At 45.6% G+C, this 20,192-nt stretch overlaps 1 protein-coding gene across 1 annotated transcript in view; it reads right to left on the reverse strand.

The window, feature by feature from the left end:
* Fam189a1 (family with sequence similarity 189 member A1) overlaps positions 1 to 12,198 on the reverse strand; it is a 403,077-nt gene extending 390,879 nt beyond the window's left edge. The window contains exon 1 of the mRNA XM_038313821.1: positions 11,980 to 12,198. Within this exon, the coding sequence (XP_038169749.1) occupies positions 11,980 to 12,198 (219 nt within the window). The remainder of the gene's footprint in view (positions 1 to 11,979) is intronic.
* Positions 12,199 to 20,192: the final 7,994 nt, after the last annotated feature.

Here is a 20,192-nt window from a genome sequence, read left to right on the forward strand (position 1 = left end):
AGGAAGTGCTTCAACTTGGAAGGTGACAGCACAACACTCTGATGTCCATTCTGTTGTCCATCTCCCTCCCTGCTGCGGTTACCATTGAAGGTTTCGTTAGATGGTCCAGAAGATAGATTTGAACAAATATCCCAGATTGAGAAGCAAAAGGCAAACAAACAAAAACATGGAGAGACATGAAGAAAGCTACAGAGTGAGCACAGGAGGTCTGATGTTCAGCAGTTCTGCTCAAAAAAACCGAGACCGTGCAGGCCAGAAAATAACCAAATTACAAGCTGGGCAGTGGTGACGTATGCCTTTAATCCCAGAACTTGGGAGGCAGAGACAGGCGGATCTTTGTGAGTTAAAGGCCAGACTGGTCTACAAGAGCTAGTTCCAGGACAGCCAGAGCTGTTATACAGAGAAACCCTGACTTGAAAAACAAGAAGAAAGAAAAAGAAGAGGAAGAGGAGGAAGAGGAGGAAGAAGAGGAGGAGGAGGAGGAGAAGGAGGAGGAGGAGGAAGAGGAGGAGGACCAAGTTACAAGGAGTTCAGCACCAAAGAAGAGACATTTGAGAGGCTAAGGCCTCCATGCAAACATGGGGAGGTATCTGAGCACCTAGAATAGAGAGGACTCCAGATAGGAAAAACAGGTTGACTTACCAACCATAGTTCAGTGGCATGAGACGTGCTTCTGTGGCATTTGATATGGAAATGATGGTGCTTGGATCACCAACAGGAAGAATAAAGCCTGAAAAACCTGACCGCTGCCAATGGAGAGCAAGCAGGAGCCCGGGAACAGGCTTTGCATTTCTGTTTGTGCCTCATCATACTCCCTGAATTTTAACTGCCATGAACATATATCACTTTAAAGTCAGAACTGTGATCACCATCATACCCTTAATTATATCCAGTAGCCTCCACTTATATCCTGGTTTGCTTTCTGTGGCTTTCCCACAGTCAGTCATGGTCTAAAAGACTATGTGAAAAATTCCAGAAATAATTGATGAATTTTAAACTACATGCTGTACTAAGCAGTGTGCTGGACTCTCATACCACCCTGCCCTGTCCTGCCAGAAATATGTGTTATTCTTACATGCAGCATACCCAACTGTATGTGTGCATGAATCTTTGGTCATCTAGTCATAAGCCATCTGTGTTTCCGTGTCAAAAGCTGTGCTAGCAAGCATTTGTACTGAGGTGACCATTACATTACTTAGCAACAGTTCCAACATCCAACACACAAGAGCAGTCATGCAGGCAACTCCGACGCAGAAAGGGGTGAGAAGTGCTTCCCTGTGTAAACAACGGAAACGCTCCATCTAGTAAGGAAAATACATGTGCTAAGGCCGCTACAATGTACAGTAAGAACAGGTCTTCTATTCACCAAATTGAAAAGGAAACATTTTATGCCAGTTTGATGTTAGACCTCGAACTGCAAAAGCTCTGCCTACAGTGTAAAGTAAGAACAAGGAAACACGCAGTCTGCAGAAGGCTGGACACCAGCCAAGCTTTCGGGCATCACCTGGGAGTCTTGGGTGGTGTGCCCTGTGGATAAGGCACGGCTGGCTACACCACTTCCAGTGCCAGAGAACACATGGTGCCAGGTTCTTTCTCGTCAGCACAGTAACCGCTTAGCTCCATCTGATTCCACCCTTATCACTGAAATCCATGCATCCTCTGGGCTGGGAAGAACCCTGAGTGTAACTCGACATCACCGGACACTAAGAATATTCTGGGATTTCTCTATGGTTGTGGTTGTTAATGCTGGTGTTTGGTTATTGACGATAGAATCACACACAAAAAAAACATAATAATAGAGTAATAGTGTATGTACATTATTATATTGTGTATGTATGTATATATTTGTATGTGTCTATACATACATATTTTATGAATTTAAATATATGGTTATGCATGTATTATTTGGGTGTATGTGTGTATGTGTGTGCATTTGTGTCCATGTATGTATTTATATGTATGTAGTTGTATATGCATGCATGTATTTATATGTGTGTATATTAGCATGTATTTGTGTATGTACATATAAGTATATGTGTGCATGTTTGCATGTATGTGTCTATATCACAACATGACAACTTTGAGCAGCAGCTGTATACTATGTGTCGTGACAGACTGGAAGTTCTGTCAGTCTACAGCATTTCTTAAGTATCCTTCCATCCTGTTTGAAGAGCCAATACTACTGTGTCCCACAACCTTTAATGTCACTCAAAGGTGCTGCCAAGCCAGGAAAGGGGGCCTGATGACACCAAGTCTGCATTTGGGTATGTCGCAGGTATATAATAGATGCTCTGTTTTTTCCCTTTTGCTGACACGGGGCCAAATATCAGTTTCTATAAAGATACAGTCTTTGTGAGTATTCTATAAAGGTACTGTCTTTTCAACCGAAAAGAATTTTTAGGTATAACTAGAAAATAATGATTTGTTAAATCAGAAGAGTTGATAAGTTTATATTCAACACAGCCAAGCTGCTTACCAATGTGTTCCATAGGTACAGTCATTAATGTCCTTCCAGTGCTGCTGAGCTCCAAAACCATATCCAAGAAGAGCCACCACAGCTGTCCCTCAGGGTCTGCGGCTGTCCCTTTGTGTCTGTGACTGTCCCCCAGTGTCTGTGGTCATCCCTCAGTGTCTGTGACTGCTCCTTTGTGTCTGTGACTGTCCCTCAATGTCTGTGGTCATACCTCAGTGTCTGTGGCTGTCCCTTTGTGCCTGTGACTGTCCCCTAGTGTCTGGTCATCCCTCAGTATCTGATTGTACCTTCATATCTATGGCTGTCTCTCAGTATCTGTGGCCATTCCTCAAAGTTTGTGGCTGTCCCTTGGTGCCTGTAACTGTCCCTCAATGTCTGCAGGGGCTGTTTTCAGGACTCTGTTCCCCCACAGTCACTAAAATCCATGTATGCTCAAGGCTCTTATATAAAATGGTATAGTAATCTGTAAGATGGTTCAGTTGGTAGGAACACTTATGAAACAAGACTGAGGACCTGAGTTTGGATCCCCAAAACCCACATAAAAAGCTCTATGTGGTCATGAACACTTCTGCAAGCCCAGTACTGTGGAAGGAAGAAGACAGAAGGATCCCTACTGGCTGCCAGCCTCATTCGAGGTTCAGTAAGAGGCCTGGTCTCAAAGGTGTAGGGCAGAAAGTGATGGAGCACGACCCTCGGTATTTTAGTCTGCCCTCTCAGGCATGTGCGCACACTCGGGAGGTAGTGGTCTTGGCAGAGAACCTACACACATTCTCCCATTTGCTTTATTTAAATTGAACCTAGATGGCATGCAAGGCCTATGCAACAAAGCTCCACACAGACACTTGCACCCTGCACTGCTGAGGAAATGACCAGAAAAATCTGCACAAGTTCAGCACAGATGCCTTCTCCCTGGGTATGGTTGATCTACAGTTAGAACCCCAGATCCAGATCCCAAACACCCAGGTGACTCATTTTGACTGATCTCATTACAGGTGACAAGCCTGAACTAATCTTATAATTAGATGATGGCAAGGTTTATTTTTCAAATAAAATTTTACTGTCTCATCATGTTTCCAAATTTCTGTACAAGACAGTCAGCTTAAGTTTTAAGTCTTCATTTCAGAACAATTAACTTTCATGCCCATCTGAAGTGCCCCATTTGGGCTGGACAGTTAGCTCAGCAGTTAAGAGCACTGGCTGCTCTTGCAGAGGACCCGGATTCAGTTCCCGGCACCCACGTGACAGTTTCCAACTCATGTCCACCAAGCATGACCATCTTACATACATACATGTAGGCAAGTATTTACATAAACAAAAATAAAAATAATAATTTTTCTAAAGTTTAGATTTGTTATGGTAGATCCGGGTATTTTAAAATCTGAAATTTTAATATAATCCAGGTATACTGCTATGCACTGGGCAACCACAAACTCGGAAAGATGGAGGCGTGATGGTTAGGAATGTAAGGCCAACCACATCTACATAACAAGTTCAAAGCTAGCCTGTACTACAAGAGACCCTGAAGCTGGGCGGTGGTGGTGCACGTCTTTAATCCCAGCACTCGGGAGACAGAGGCAGGCGGATCTCTGTGAGTTCGAGGCCAGCCTGGTCTACAAGAGCTAGTTCCAGGACAGGCACCAAAGCTACAGAGAAACCCTGTCTTGAAAAAATACCAAAAAAAAAAAAAGAGAGACCGTGGTTTAGGGGGGCGGGGTGAGACTCTGGGACTATTTACTACAGGCTTTTGCAGCAGCTGATACAAAGAAATACTTTATTTACATTTACCGTCCCCATATCTCACACACACCCCTAGAAATGCCAGTATTTTAACACTCCTGGGTCCCCCAGGCTTACATCCTAAATCACTGTCTAACATACCATACGGTACTGTGTCACGTAGGTAAGAGATGACACCTATCAACTATAGGTGAAGAAGAGAAGATAGTTCATCACTACAGGAGGCCACCATTTCAAACGGGACTCAAAGGTGAGATGTGGGTCAAATGCACAAACAAACCTTGAGGTACACGTTCAGGAACCTAGTACATGCCAGGACAGCAAGAGTTAATAATGTACTGCATGCCTGTGTTGACGATGGGAGCTGTCTGGTGGGCTCACCACAAAGCCCCAGCAGGCAACTGTCAGCCGATGGATATGCTGTTTTTGGTTTGGTTTGGTTTGGTTTGGTTTGGTTTGGTTTGGTTTGTTTGGCTGTGGAACAGCCATCACATGAGATATACTAAAGCACTATGTTGCCACCTTAAATGCATATAGTTTATTTGTTGACCATAGCTCTATAAATTGGAGGGTGAAAGATCAGCTTAATGAAGGGATAGAATCCAGGTAGTCTGGCATGATGAGAAGACATATAGATCCCATTATTCTCAACTCGCCAAGTCTCTGCACAGGAAGGTCCAGGATGTCCTTGGTCAGCACACAGGAGGGCACATAGCCAGAGCCTCCCAGAGAGCAAAGGAGACCCATTACAGCTACCAGATACTGTAGTTTGAATGTTAAGTGATCCCCCGAAGACCCATGTGCTGCATTCTTGTTCCCAGGGCAGCACAAACTGGGAGGTGATAGAACCTTTAGGGAGATCTCTAGGTCACTGCAAGGTCATGCTCTTAAAAAGAACAAGATTCCAGTCCCCTCTCCCACACACTCACACACACTGGATGAGCAATTTGCCTTCCCACAATGCTTCCCACGATGTGTTTCCTCACCGCCAGCGTATCATCAGCAGGGCCAACCAGCCATGGGCCAAATCCTCTATAAATGGGAGGCGAAATATCCTTTTTCAGTTTATATGATTACCTCAGGGGACTTGGGGCTTTATTACATCTATTTATTTGCTTATTTATTTGGGGGGGGCACGTATGAAGGTCATATGGAGATCAGAGGAGAACCTGCAGGAATTGGTTCTCTCCTTCTACCATGTGGGTCTCAGGGATCTCAAGCAAGCCTTCAGGCTTGGCAGAAAGTGCCTTAACCCCCACTCACCCCCACTGAAGGTATTCGGTGAAGGTAAATGAAGCATCTAAAGGAACCCAAGGGTGTGTGACATTCACCCAGACGATGGCCTCTGCGGTGGCAGTCCCAGGGGTACCAAGAAGGGTGAGGTTCTAGAGCAGTGGTTCTCAACCTTCCTAATGCTGTGATGTGACCCTTTCCTACAGTTCTTCATGTAGTGAACCCCCACCATAAAATTATTTTGTTGCTACTTCATACCTGTAATTCTGCTATTATGACTCTTAATGTAAATATGTGACATGCGGGATAAATCGGATATGCAATTCCTTCAGGGGTCACAACCCACAGGTGGAGAACTGCTGTTCTGGAGGCTGAGAGGAAGCTGTGTCAACATCTTCCTCCCATGCGTCGCGACCCACAGGTTGAGAATTACTGTTCTAGAGGCTGCGCAGAAGCCAGAAGGCATGTCAACATCCTTCCTTCTAGGACCATCACACCAAAGACACTCTGCCATGGTAGCTGTGTCGAGTCTGCTTCCCTTGGGAGAGGCTTTTAGGATGAGCCAGCAGTGGTCTCTCCTGTGGGGTTGCAGGTTTGAGGACAGAAGATGGCCACAGAGAGAGCAGAAACTTGTGGATGTCTGATGAGCCTGGAATAGAGCCTGCAGCTTGGGCAGGAAGCCTGTTCCAGTGTTGGTTTCTTAATCCAGAGAGGTCTTCAGTGGCAAATAGCAGCCTTCAGTGGAGAACCATGCAGGGGTGATGTCACATCAAGCCAGCAACCTGGCTCCCAAAACGTCCAGAAACAAAGACAAGACGAACAAGGCTGCCTCTGTGTCTCACAGAGAAAGCGTGCTCAATCAAGCACACGGCCAGTGCAATGGGGATTATGGTTGGGGCACAGGTCCTCAGCTCACTAGCCAGCCAGTCGAGGCTAATCACAGAGCCCCAGGTCCCAGTGAGAGACTCTGCCTCCAAAAACAAGGTAGCTCTCACCTAAGGAGGAATGACAGCCAAGTTTGTCCTTCGTGTGCATGTGTGTGTGCGTGCACGCACGTGTGCACACACACAAGACTGTTCTGTGCCTGCCTGTACACACACACACACACACACACACACACACACACACACAAATAAACAAAAAAAATGAATTCTGGATTAGTGAGGTTATGGGTATAAAATGAAAGTCTTGGAAAATCTTAGGGCTATTTGTATGACCTCTGTAATGCTAACTAAGAGGGAAATATGCAGAAACTATGAGAGTGAAAACGAACATATGACTGAAAAGTTTTAAATACTTCAAAAGACAGCAAGAACTGGGCCCAGCGAGAAGATTATTTGCAAGGTAGAATGAGGTGGCTAGAAAAGTCACATCAAATGAAAACAGATGCCAAACTTCTTCCGTTGGGTTGATAAAATCACTCAAGGTTGCTAATTTTCCAGGTCTCATGGGTGGGAAAAAATCAAATCCTTATGCAAGGCATCGGGGGTGAGAATGATGATAACCTTTTCCCTCGACTAACCTAATGACACCTAACAGAATTCCAACCTGGACACCCTTTGACTAGTAGCAAATCCATCCCCAGGACATCACTCTCGGAAGCAGGCACTGGCATCTAAAACCAGCAGCATCAGACATATAGAATCTGTGTCACCGGGAAGTTCCCAGCAGCAAGAAAGCGAATAAACCACAGTAATCCGCAGTGTGGACTATTACACAGTCACTGAAAGAATGGATTCAAAATTATCACCAACTGTGACAAGGGACTAGTCACTACACATCACACTTTAAAGGGAGCCACCGAGTAAAATGTGGGTGGTAGATTCACACACAGCTCCATATTCTTTAAAAGAAAAGAATGCAGCCGGGCGGTGGTGGCGCACGCCTTTAATCCCAGCACTCGGGAGGCAGAGGCAGGCGGATCTCTGTGAGTTCGAGGCCAGCCTGGTCTACAAGAGCTAGCTCCAGGACAGGCTCTAAAAATAAAGCTGCAGAGAAACCCTGTCTCGAAAAACCAAAAAAAAAAAAAAAAAAAGAAAGAAAGAAAAGAATGCGTTTCACATGAAAGCAATCTGATAGACTTGTGACGGTGAAGTTTGTTGAGGGACATTACACACCACTGGCGATGTCAGCTACATATCGGCAGAGCGCAGTGGAGAAGAGAGGGTGTTTGCGCATTTCCTGGATTTTGGTTATGGCAACAATTACATGCTGCTTTAGGAATATTCTTAGAAGTCTGGCGGCATTGCTCTTCCAGGGAACACAAAGGCTTAGCTTCTTTGCTGGCAGCTGCTGTGCAGGTGATTTCAAATGCACTTATTCAGGGTCCTGGGCATTGACAAAATTAGAAAGAAAATGATGAAACAGCTCCCCTAAGGAATAACTGGTCAAGACGCCATTCGGCTCCGGGCTCTCAATGCACTGCCAGTCACCACTCAACCACGCCACAGGGTCATGCAGAGAGAGGTGACTTATCTCCTAACTTGTTGGACAGTGCAGCCTGGGATGGGGAACCATATGAAAGGTGGCCCTCAGAAGCAAAAGTACCATCTGGCTTGTTGGTCATCGCTGGCCTCTGGCCACAGCTTCCTACCTCATCTGCCTCCAGCTTCACCAAGCTCCCCTGCTGTAGTTTAGCTCTAGAATATCCGTGAAAGGTCCACGAGGTAAGGACTTCATTTTGACTGCACTAATGGAAAAAGGTGGAGGCTAGTGGGAGGTCTCATGACCTGGAAGGGAATGGTAAGCTTCAGCCCTTCCTCTTCCTTCTTCTTTTTGCTCTCTGGTTCAAAGTAAGCAGGATATACACTCCTACCACAATGTATTGTCTTGCCACAGACTTGAAAGCAATGGGCCAGGTGGTCAGGAACTGAAACCTCCACATGGCAATCCCATATGTGTACATACACAGACACACACATACACATAGAGATACATATGCATGCATATATATATATACACATTCACACACAGATACATACACATAGTCACATACATGTACACACAGACACATACACAAGAACACACACATACATATATACACATATACATATATTCACACATACACAAATATACACACAGACACATACATATATACACTTATTCATATACTGATACAGATACACATTTACATACACACCCACACACATACACACATAAACATACCCACATACATACCCACATATATATACATCTCTCTCTCTCTCTCTCTCTCTCTCTCTCTCACACACACACACACACACACACACACACACACACACACACACACACGAAACTTTTAAGTTTCCTCAATGTCCCCAGTGTAATGCATCTTTCAATTTCTCTTGAACCTTCACCTTTCAGGCATGGTTAGGTTTTCTCCTATGAAACAGGTGTGACGGCCTTGCCAAAGTGGGTTCCTCCACCAGCAGGCTCTCCTCCATCTCTGCTACATGGACAGCTAAGTGTCATCCTCAGTTAGGCATTTGGTGCTTGTTGTTGCTGTTTTGCTTTGTTTTGTTTCTAGACAGGGTTTCTTTGTGTCCTGTACAACTTGGTGTGTCTAAAGTTAAGTTCAAAGCCACTTCTTGGCTCAGTGACCCTGAGACAGCCACGTATTTCTTCTTTGTTCATTTCAGATCACTTACCACAAGGAGCCAGGGCTGTGTAAGGAGCAAGCCCTGAAAAGAAGCTGGTTTGATTGTGTGTCATTCCCCTGGCTAAGACAAGGGAGGCACCTCATGGAAATTCCAAGGGAGGGAACTGTCCAAGGACCCGAGCAGTAAGGATTCCACTGGGCCCCCAGTGAAGTGGCCTAGGATCCATGTAAAAGGGGTTGTCAGATTCGAGGCACAGTAAGTGTTCAATAAAGTGAGAACTGGTTTTCTCAGTACTACTGTTTCTTCAATAGGACTGCTGATATAATGATTCTTCAACAGGTCCAAACCACAGATGATCAAAAAAAGTTTGAGGCAGCAATGAAGCACTCCTTTCAGAAGGTTCAGAGCAGAGTATAGCATGAAATCCACCGTGAGATCCATAAAAGCCAGTTATCTCAGTCACCTGTCTATAAGAAAGATCCTTCAGGGGAGTTGGGGCAAATATATTCATTATCCATAGGGGACTGATCTCAGGAACTCCCAGCCCCCATGGTCGGACGTTCAAATCTCTTGTATGTCATACAACTTGCATACAGCCCACACGTGTCTTCCTGCATGCTTTTAAATCATCTTCAGGCTGCCTATGAGAACTAATGCAATATAAATTCCATGCAAACTGTTGCTATATTGTATTATTTGGGTAATAATGACCAAGAAAACTCTAAACATATTTCTGTATAAATACAGGGTTTTCCTGAATATTTTCATTCTGTGGCTGATTGAATCCATGGCTACAGAAGCTGCTGGTGCTGAGGGCAGACTGTATAAGAAAGGCAAAGAACCCATGTTTTCTACTCACAACCACATCAACAGGCAAGCCTGCCCCAACTGGAACTAACCATTCTTTCTGCAGGGCAGAGACGACATGTGAAAATCTCGATAGACCATGTTGAATTTAAAGGCTAGAGATGCATCTCAGTGGCAGAGCACCCACCTCATATGTACGGGGATGTTCCATCCCCAGCACAAGAAAAATTAAGGAGAGGAGGAGGAGGAGGAGGAGGAGGAGGAGGAGGAGGAAGAAGAAGAAGAAGAAGAAGAAGAAGAAGAAGAAGAAGAAGAAGAAGAAGAAGAAGAAGAAGAAGAAGAAGAAGAAGAAGAAGAAGAAGAAGAAGAAGTCGTCGTCGTCTGTGGGATGGAAGGCCAGAAGGTAGGAGGTAAAATGTGTAAGCACTTTGTGGTGGCTTCAGTGCTCTTCTCCAGAGCCTGGAGAAATGCGAGCACACAGCCTAACACCAGGCATGACTCAGAACTGGGGGAAAAGAGAACCAACCACTTCTAACTGTTAAAGACAACAGCATTTGAAACACAAACCGCAATATTGTTTTACCTGTTCAACTTAACTCCTGAAACGAAATGCAGGGGATGTGTATTTTAATACAAATGCTTTTCTGCTGTCTCCAATTAATGTTTTCTTTTTAAGGCTTATTATAAAAAAAAAGGCAGTTCTCTTTGCAAACCCTGGGGAAATTCAGCTAAGGCTCAGAGGAGGTGGGGGAGGCTCAGGAAAGAGTCAGGAAGCCTAATTCACCAGTCTGCCACCTGTAGGCTGGTTCCAGCAGGCTGAAACTCAGTACCCACTAGACAGACATGAAAACAATGCATATTAAGTATTGCTAAAAACCGAGCAACAGATGTGTGGAGACTATATATAGGGGCGGGATTGGACCACGGCTCCCTAGAGGCGGCCGCCCACCTCCTCTCATCGATCTGAACACTGGGAGCTGTGACCACACGTTCTGTCATCCTAGTTAGCTCTCCAAGATGAGCCCCCCCACCCCGTCTGAAAGAAGCTTTGAAAATTAATACCCCCATTAGGATGAACAGCCACACCTGTATCGATCCTTGTTTCAAGGGTAGTTTTGCTAGGATCTCATTTTAAACCAGACAAGGAACTTGCAAGAACAAAGGCCATTGCAAACAAAATAAATAAATAAATAAATAAAAAGCAAGACCGGTTTTTTTTTTCTAAAATTACAAAAGTTAAGAAAAAACAGCGATCATTAATTCCAAAGGCTTGGTTTGGGTCTGTGTACGGGGAATTTAAACGCATAGTGTTCACTGGAAGCCTGTAATGTATTTGTGCACCATCGACCAAATGTAGTTACAGATGTCAAGAGTTCTCGAAACAAGTGCCGGTCTTTATAAATACCCGTGCCGCGTTTATCTCCTAATTCCCATATGCCCGTTCTTTATTAATATAGAAAATAAGCAACTTTTATCAACACGCTACAAAATACCTAAATAAATAAATAAATCATCTCAGACCCATGGTTTCTATAATAAATGTTTCCTAGGGGAAGATTTGAGAGTCAAGAACCTGAAAATCAGTCTAGAGTTCAAAAAGCTTTCGCTAGCCGGTCCAGCAGGATCGTTCCGGGATTACGAAAGAAACAAGACGCCTCCGTGTCTGGGAGGTGAGTGACCAGAGCGGGACCAGCTGTTCTCCCCAGGACTGACCCGCAACCGAACGCGAAGCACCGCACGCCCCCGAAGAAAACCGCAGCGAAAGGAGCCGCTCACAGCGGGCTCAGCACCCGGGCTCGGGCGCCCCCGCGCCGCGCCGCCTCGGTCACGGTCGCCCGCTGCCCGGGTCAGTCACTGGTGAGCAGAGCTCCCAGCAGCTGCCCCAGACAGGGACTCGCCACCGACCGCCACCCGCCAGGTGGCGAGGAGAGGGCGTCTGGCTCCTTTCCCCTGAAAAGTAACTCCGGGCGCAGCGCGTTGGAGCGGCAGTGCGACTCGCGACAGTCCCCGGAGTTCCCCTGCCCGGGACTTGGAAACTGCACCCGAGCCACGGCTACCAGACCCGGGCGTCCGCGCCCCCACTCGGCGCGGGCCGCGTCCCCGTCACTGCAGCTCCCGGTCCCAGCAAGCGCCACCGCCGCAGACACTCACCGAGAAGCCGGCCCAGAAAGGGCAGGAGTGGCGCACGCGGGCCGAGGTGGTGAGCGCCAGCGCCGCGAAGCTCACGGCCACGATGAGGCATCCGAGCGCCATCTGCGTGGCCCCGAGAGCCAGCACGATGCGGGAACGGCCCGGGCACTCGCGCAAACGGGACAAGCTGTGGGGCAACGCGTGCGGACGCGGTGTGCGGGGGCCGCCGGCCGGAGGCATCGCGCCCCGCAAGCTCTCTTCGTGCTGCGCTCCTTACAGAGGCGCCGAGGCAAGTTGAGCCGGCTGCGGGGACCGCCTCCCCGTGGACAGCAGAGGCTGCGACGCGCGGTCACCGCGAGCCGGCCGGGCCGGCCAGAAAGCCGGGCTCCCGCAGCCCGAGCCGATGCCCGCGCCCATGCCACCGCCACTGCGCAGGGCCTGCCGGCCGCGCTGCGCCCTCTCCCGCTCGTCCGCCCGCCCGCGCGCTCCCCCGGCCGAGCGCGGGCGCGAGCCTCCGTGCCGGGCGCGAGCTGCCGCGGGCTTCGGGAGCGAGCCTAGCCGCTACGCGCTGGGCCCGGGAGGGAGCGGGAGCCGGAGTGGGGACCAGGCGCGGAGCCGGGAGCGGGAGAAGTCGCAGGTGTGTCCTCCGCGCTGGCGCCTCCTCCCGGTCGGTGGAGGATCCCGAGGAGAGAACGGACCGAGACGCCTCAAGGGCAAGGGTAGCAAGCCGGCTCCGTGGGGAGCCTTTGGATGAGGCGTTGGAGCCGAGCTGAAGGACCTATGGTACTGAGGACCAGGAGCCCTGCTCTGAGCCCCAGGCGTGGCAACCTCCAGCCCCTCTGCCGGGCAGAAACCAAGATAAGCCTGGACGCTATCTTGCAGTTCCAGAATCTCCCTAGCAGCCACCTATTCCGGGGATATGTAGTTGCCTTCTATCCACCTTTCCTTCGAGGGGCTTTTTATAAAACAAGTCCCAAGTTTGGGCTTTAAAGCAATATGCAAGGCAAATGTAAATGGACACAGTAACAACGTATTAAGTCTCCTGTACTCCCTCTGGCCAACAGTTTTAAAAACGACTGGCTTCCTTGGAATTGCAAGGAAACCTGGAAATTCGGTCGTCGTAATGGCTTTGTGGCCCTGTTGATGGGACAACTTTAAACCTATTCGTGTTGAAAGAGCCCTAAAGTGTTAGGAGTGTGAAGGCTTGACCGAAAATTAGGAAGCAAAGTTGAAAAGGTTATAAAAAAGGCAGAGGCCCTTCTTCCACTGCCTCCTGACAGGACTTATGGAGCCCCACCCCCACCCCACCCCGTGCCAAGGTTGGATTGGAAATACTGACCGGTGTCCTGAAAACATCTCAATTGCTGGTGCTTGAAATTTCAGCATTAGAGATATTGATTCCTTTGGGGCTTGACGATCCTCTATTAAAATGCAAATTCCCCTTGAAGGGGCAATAGCTCAAGCCTTTATCAGCCAACACCTTACCAGGGCTGGGATTTATTTTCCAATTTAACTGGATGGGCTAGGGATGAAGAGAGAGAGGGTGGGAATCCCAGGATAAAGTGGCTGACCTCAAAATACTGGCCTGTGACCAACTGCTGCCATCTCTCCCAGTTCTTTGTAAAACGAATAAGGCTCTGGCCAGGTGTTTAGAGCGCCCTAGTACAAATTCCAATTTCCTGGAGGTATTTTCTATCCAGAAGTTCCCAAGGCAGCATTTTTGTCAGCGCTTGAAACAATATCAAAGCGCGATACTGGGCTGCCCTCACCTCCCTCAGCCACTCACGCCAGCATTCTTTTGAAAACCGGTTCAGACTAAGGCTCTAAGCAGAGGCCTTCAGTTTAAGGCTCTTAGGTGGGGGGAAGGTACCTCAGTGAACAAAACAGAGAAATAATCAGCATAACAAATGAGCTAATTATTTAGCTTATCTACATTGTATACTAGTCAAAATTATTTTAACCCCTATTGTTTGCCAGAGAAAAGATTGAGACAAGTAGAAGTAGACAAGCCCCTCCACCCAGCAACCCACCCCCCCCCCAAGCCAGTTGCATCTGGGTTCAGTGGGATAGAAAATGCTGCTATACCTATCGTCCCAGGGCTAAAAGGAGCTTCCGGTCACGCTGGTCCAGATGCTATTGCTATCTAGTGTGTGTGTGTGTGTGTGTGTGTGTGTGTGTGTGTGTGTGTGTGTGTGTGTGTAGGGGGAAAGCATTGGTAATAGGTCAAGGGATGGGGGTAAGGAAGGACAATGGGTAGTGGGGGTAAGGGGTGGGGCCAAGGGGTGAGAGTGAATTGGATTAAAGGGAAGACTTGCAAAAGTAGAGATGTCTGGGAACTGTGGTTGATGATTTGAACACAAGAACGAGATGGGGTCTGCCTCTGGGAAACTCTCACTTATTAATTAAATTGATTCCCAGGTAAATATAGACTTTTCCCATTTATGAGTGGCATACCGACAGTTCTGAGGAACAGGAGGCGTGAGTGAGGTGGATTTCAAATATCTACCTCCGCTGGGAACTTTGACATGGAGAAAGCCAAGAAATTGATCCCAAAATGAAGCTTACTTTGCTGTCCTAAAAATTAGTCCTAATTTAAACTGGTTTAAAAAAATAAAAATAAAAACATCTTGGGACAAAATAATTTAACAACCAACAAGTAAAGAGCAATTTGCGAGTCAGGTCATCCTCAGAGTGGGAAGGACAGAGAACTCTCCTCCACATACTAACAACGTGCAGAAGGGAAAAAGGATAAAGAAAAATAGCTACCGACCCAAAGGTTGGTGGTTTCCAAATCCCTTTCCTGATGAAGATTAAAGCAGAGGGAAATGCCATTATCCGGCCACTGCTTCAGTCTGGCTTTGCAGCCTGAGTGACTCAGTTCTGGTTTGGTCAGTTGTAACATCACACACGAGCCCAGGCTATAATTTCGTTGATCATTGTTTCACAGAATTTTATGCTATTTAATTTAATCCTATGCTATTGAGGATGGTGGCTAAGATTATCTTGGAATTTGGAGTTATAATAAAACTGTGTTTATTTCATGGCTTGAAGCCATGAAGAAAAAAAGGAAGGGAGGGATGAAAAGAGAGGGGGAAGAAGAGGAGGGAGAAGATGGCACTACTGTGAGCCTACCCTCTTGCTTTGATCCTAACAACTCGCCTACCCCTTTGGTCCTCAGGATTTGTCTACTATAAAATATACCAGATGGTTGCCGCAGAGTTTGGGCAGCCTCTAAAGCCAACTTAGGACAACTTCTTTTCCTCTTTGGGTCAGATGCGACTAAGTGACTAAAACCACTATTTTTGAGCAAAAAAAAAAAAAAAAAAAAAAAAAAAAAAAAAAAAAAAAAAACCAACAACAAAAAAAATAGCTAAATATCTTGGTAAAAGGCAAGTTACTTACCTCTTGCCATGAAAAACTGAGTGGTGTTGACCAAATGTCTCACCCTGCCTTGCAATTCCATTCTTGCTCTTATCACCATGTACCTTCCTATAGATAGATGACAAACAAAGGTGCCCCCTTGTGCTCTCAAAGACGGGAAGAAACCAATGAGGTGGGTAGAGTACACCATTAGAAAGATGAGTTTGAAGTCAAAGGTTTCTAGAGCTGAGGACTCAGTAATCCAGTTCCCTGCTTTGCTATGGAACCCCAAACGGCCATGCCATAAAAGTAAATGTGCCCAGAAACCTCAAGCACAACATACAGCAAAGGCAATCCTGTATTACAAAGTGTTTTAAGAGCTGGAAAAAGCATAGGAAAGGCCTCTCCAGAGAGAGTATCATCTTATAGGGTTCGAGTTACTTCTCCAAGCACTGTTTGAAACTCTCCTTCCCTTAATGCCTTCAACATTGGATTGGGCATTTATGGAAAAGCTACATCTAATATCATAGTCGATGTTAAAGTCTAGAAGTTTTTACACAAGGTCAGGGCTGCAACAGGGAAGTCTGCATTCACCACTTACAGTCAACATTGCACTAACAAGAGCAATTAGACACGAAAAAGAAATAAAGGTATCACAATTAAAAAGAAAGGTACAAATGATATCAGTTTGCAGATGGCATAATCTTATATAGAGAAAATCAACAAGATATACAGGAAAACTGTGGGATCTAATAAATTCAAACAAATTAGAAGGCGTGAGATCCGTACACAAAGATCAGTTGTGTTTCTGTAGCCTGGCCATGAGCCATCTAAAAGGGAAATTAATGAATCAGCTCTGTTCACAGTAAGATCTAAGTGAATAAAGTCCTATTGGCTGTATCTAAGTGGGCAAAAGTCTTCTATCTCCTAAATCACAAAGCAGTGTTGAAAGAAATTCAATCTCTAAATAAATGAAAAGACATACTATGTTCATGGATAAAACCACATTATTAAGATGTGAATACACAAGTAATTCTACAGAACCAACACATCAATGCATTAGCATCTCTGGCAGAAACAAGTCTCGAATTTATATAAAATTACAGAGACCACAAATACCAAGGAGATCTAAAGAAAGAAAGAAAGAAAGAAAGAAAGAAAGAAAGAAAGAAAGAAAGAAAGAAAGAGAAAAAGAAACCCACACTTCCAGATTTCTAAGCTTACTACAAAGCTGGAGTAATCTAAACAATATGATACTATCAGAGGATAAAGATATACACTATGGGAATAGGATTAAGAATCCAGAAATAAATCCACACATCCAAGACCAATTGCTCTTTGATAAGGTCAAACCATATATATGTGTGTGTGTGTGTGTGTGTGTGTGTGTGTGTGTGTGTGTAGTCAACTATTACCATTCCACAGGGAAAAATAAACTTCAACTGGTATTTATGGAACAACTGTATTTGTATATGCAAAGCAAAACGTAGGACTTCAATTTCACATCCTATACAGAAATTAAGTCAAAGTGGATCAGAGCTCTAAATATATGAGCAAAAACTATGAAATTCATAGGAAGACAATATTGGTATCAAGATTCATGATCATGACTCTGACTTTGGTTCTTACATGTGTGATGTAGTTTGGATGTTAAACATCCCACAAAGGCCCATGTATTTAAAGGGAGGTGGTGGAATTTTTAAATGCTGGGCCTTGGAAGTCATTAGGTCATCCAGTCATCAAGGGTATGCCATTGCAATAGTTAATCTTTGTTGTCAATTTAATGCGCTCTAGAATCACCTGGGAGACCAGCATTTGAGCATGCATGTGGGTATTGATTGTTAATTGAGGTAGAACAATTTGTCCACTGTGGGTGGCACCATTCCCTGGCTGAGACCCTAGATGTATATATAGCAAGGAGAAAATATTCAGACCACAGTGTTTCTTGCTGTTTCTTGGCTGTGGATGCAATGTGCCTAGCTGCTTTAAGCTAGAATGTGGAAGAGTTTGGTACTTGGAAGTAGAAAAGCCTATCATGCTGGAAGCAGAGTTTAATGAACCATTCTGATGGGAACTTGGAAGGCCAGCATGCTTAGGAAGGACCTGTGAGATGGCCCAGTGGTAAAGGTTTTTGCTACCTGGCAATGCAAGCCTGATGACCTGAGTTCAATTCCCAGAGCCCGTGTAAAAGTGGAAGGAGAAAACTGACTTCGTAAAGTTGTCTGCTGATCTCCACGTGTACACCATGCACTTGTGTGTGTGTGTGCTCACATGCACATGTATGCATGCCCTATCTACACCCAACACACACATAAACATATATATGATAATAGAAATAAATGTTCCCCCCCCCCAAAAAATGAGAGAAATGCAGACCGTGGAGGCCTGAATCACGAAGTTTTAGAGGTGAACCAGGCTTCATGACATATGCTGTCAAAGAAACTGACTGCAGTCTGCCGTGTCTTGAGAGCCTGAATGATGTTGAACTGAAAAAATAATGGACTAGCTTATTTGCCAGAGAAAGGCTCAAGACAAGAACTCGTTCAGGCCCATGGTGAGAAAGCAGTTACAATCACTAAAGAGACCAGTGCCACTGAAGAGACTCCCCCTGCCCTGCACTGGGATACTAGGAGAGATATTCGCAAGATAAAACTCCACCCACCCAAGGCTTTACGGTGCAAAGATCCAAATTCATCTGAAAGAAGAAAGCCTGAACTAAAGGGTTTCCTGCTCCTCAAAGATAACTAGCTGAAGATGTGTTTCCCACGCCCCAGCTGTGGTCTAATACAGCTGTGGTCTACGAGTGCCAGCTACATCTCAAGCTGGCATCAAAACTTGGCAGCATCACTCAGACTTCCGGAACTTCCCTAGAAGTATGAAAGATGCAAGGTTAGGGGGATCGTGGAGTCTGGTGGAAACTGGTTCAGGGGTCAACTGGGGGCAGGGTTGGAATCCTTGCAAGAAGATCCTAAAAGACCGCTGTGTGAAGTCATGGACATTAAATCGAAGTTGTAATTAGGACCCCAGGATATTGGAGATGCCAGGACCCAAGAATATCCACTAAAGAAAACTACTTTTCTCTGTGTAGTTTTCCCTCTGTGACTATAGTCATAGATAGAGCCAGCCTAAGAGAGAGGCTATAAGCCGTGCTGACGACAAAGTGGAGGGGTGGAGCTACCTCAGTCCTTTGGAGCCCAGCCATCTCATCAAGGGTCAGACATGGAGTTATAGGATTTGGTTTGTGCCCTGCTGGAATTTAGTCTTCCTTTGGTCCAATCATTCCTTGTCATGCCCTAGTTCTTCCATCCTGAATTTATCTGTGCTATTGTATGATGGAAAGAAGTTATTTATTATTTCATAGCAGTTCACAGTTAAGCAATCGCCTTGTGTCGGACAAGATGTCGACTTTGGACTGTTAAACTGTTGGAACTGTGAAGGACTGTACACACTTTTAAAGTCTGACTGTAATTTGCATTATACAATAAGCATGGGATTCTGAGGACAAGGGGTGAAAGGCTAGTTTTTAAATGGTGTCTTTGAATGTCAGATTGTCAGGGAGTGGAGTCATGATGGTTAGTAACAATGTAAGCCTGGTGAACTCGAGACTCACCTGGGAGACCAACCTCTGGGCACGTCTTGGGGGGGCATTATCTTGATTAGGTTAACTGAGATGGATTATCTTGATGAGGTTAACTGAGATGGGAGACCTGCCCACTGTGGGTGGCACCATTCCCTGCGGTGTGATTCTCTTCTCGACTATGTAGAAAGGAGAAAGTGGTCTCAGGACAAGCACCTGTTGTTCCCTGTTTCCTGACTGTGACTGTGAGCGAAGCAGATGCCCTAGGCTCTTGCTGCCGTGACTTCCCCATGATGGACCACAACCTACAGCTGTGAGTTAGAATAACCCTTTCTTGCTTACAGTGCCTTTGTTGGTCACTTTTTTATAGCAACAGAAAAAGAAATCAAGACAGCCCTCAAAGGAGTTTGTGGGGTCTGGCACCACCATTTTTCTCTTTTATTTGCTGGAGATGAGATTTGCTTTACCATGCAAACCCTGCCATTGTCATCTGGGTGCCACCTAACAGGTAAACCAGAGGTATTTCAAGCAAAGAGTCCACTCTACTTTGCACCAGAATCTCTACAACAGTAGACCAAGGTAGCCCATTCTCTTTATAAACTAATTATATCAGGTATTTCATTATAGTGACAGTCCACAGGTAAATTATGGCAACAAAAACAAGAGCAATGAAGAAAAACTAGGCAAATCATACTCAAGAAACTAAAAGCTTTTTATGACTCAAAGAACATTATTAAGAAAATCAAGCCTAGAAAATAATATGTGCTGTCAAGGATATGGAGAAATAAGACCAGTTGTACATTGCTATCACGTAACAGAGCCATTGTTGAAAAATGGCTATAAAAATTTACCAACAAAGCTTAAAATAAGTATCCTATAATTTAGAATGGAAGTTCTAAACACCTCTGGCTGCATACCCAAACGTATTTAAAAGCACAGCCTCAAAGAAATATTTGTACATTCAGGTGAATAGCAGTGTCGATCACAGCAGACAACTCAACTGCCCGGTGACAAATTGGTAGAAGTCTAGGAGATGGACTGGTGGGAGAAACACTTGCTATGCAAGCTTGATGACCTGACTTTGGATACCCAAAACCCACAGAAAAGCCAGAACAGTGTACAAGGGTCTGCAATTTCAACATGCACCTACGAGGACATGGAGGGCTGAGGTGGGAGAACTGCGGGAAGCAATAGCAGCGACTTTCAAGAGACCCCTCCCAAGCAAGGCTGAAGGGAGAACTGACAACCCAAGGTTGCCCTCTCATCTCCACATGCATGCCATGGCATAGGCATACAT

Source organism: Arvicola amphibius, chromosome 12 (genome assembly GCF_903992535.2).
Source record: "Arvicola amphibius chromosome 12, mArvAmp1.2, whole genome shotgun sequence".
Classification (NCBI taxonomy): Eukaryota; Metazoa; Chordata; class Mammalia; order Rodentia; family Cricetidae; genus Arvicola; species Arvicola amphibius.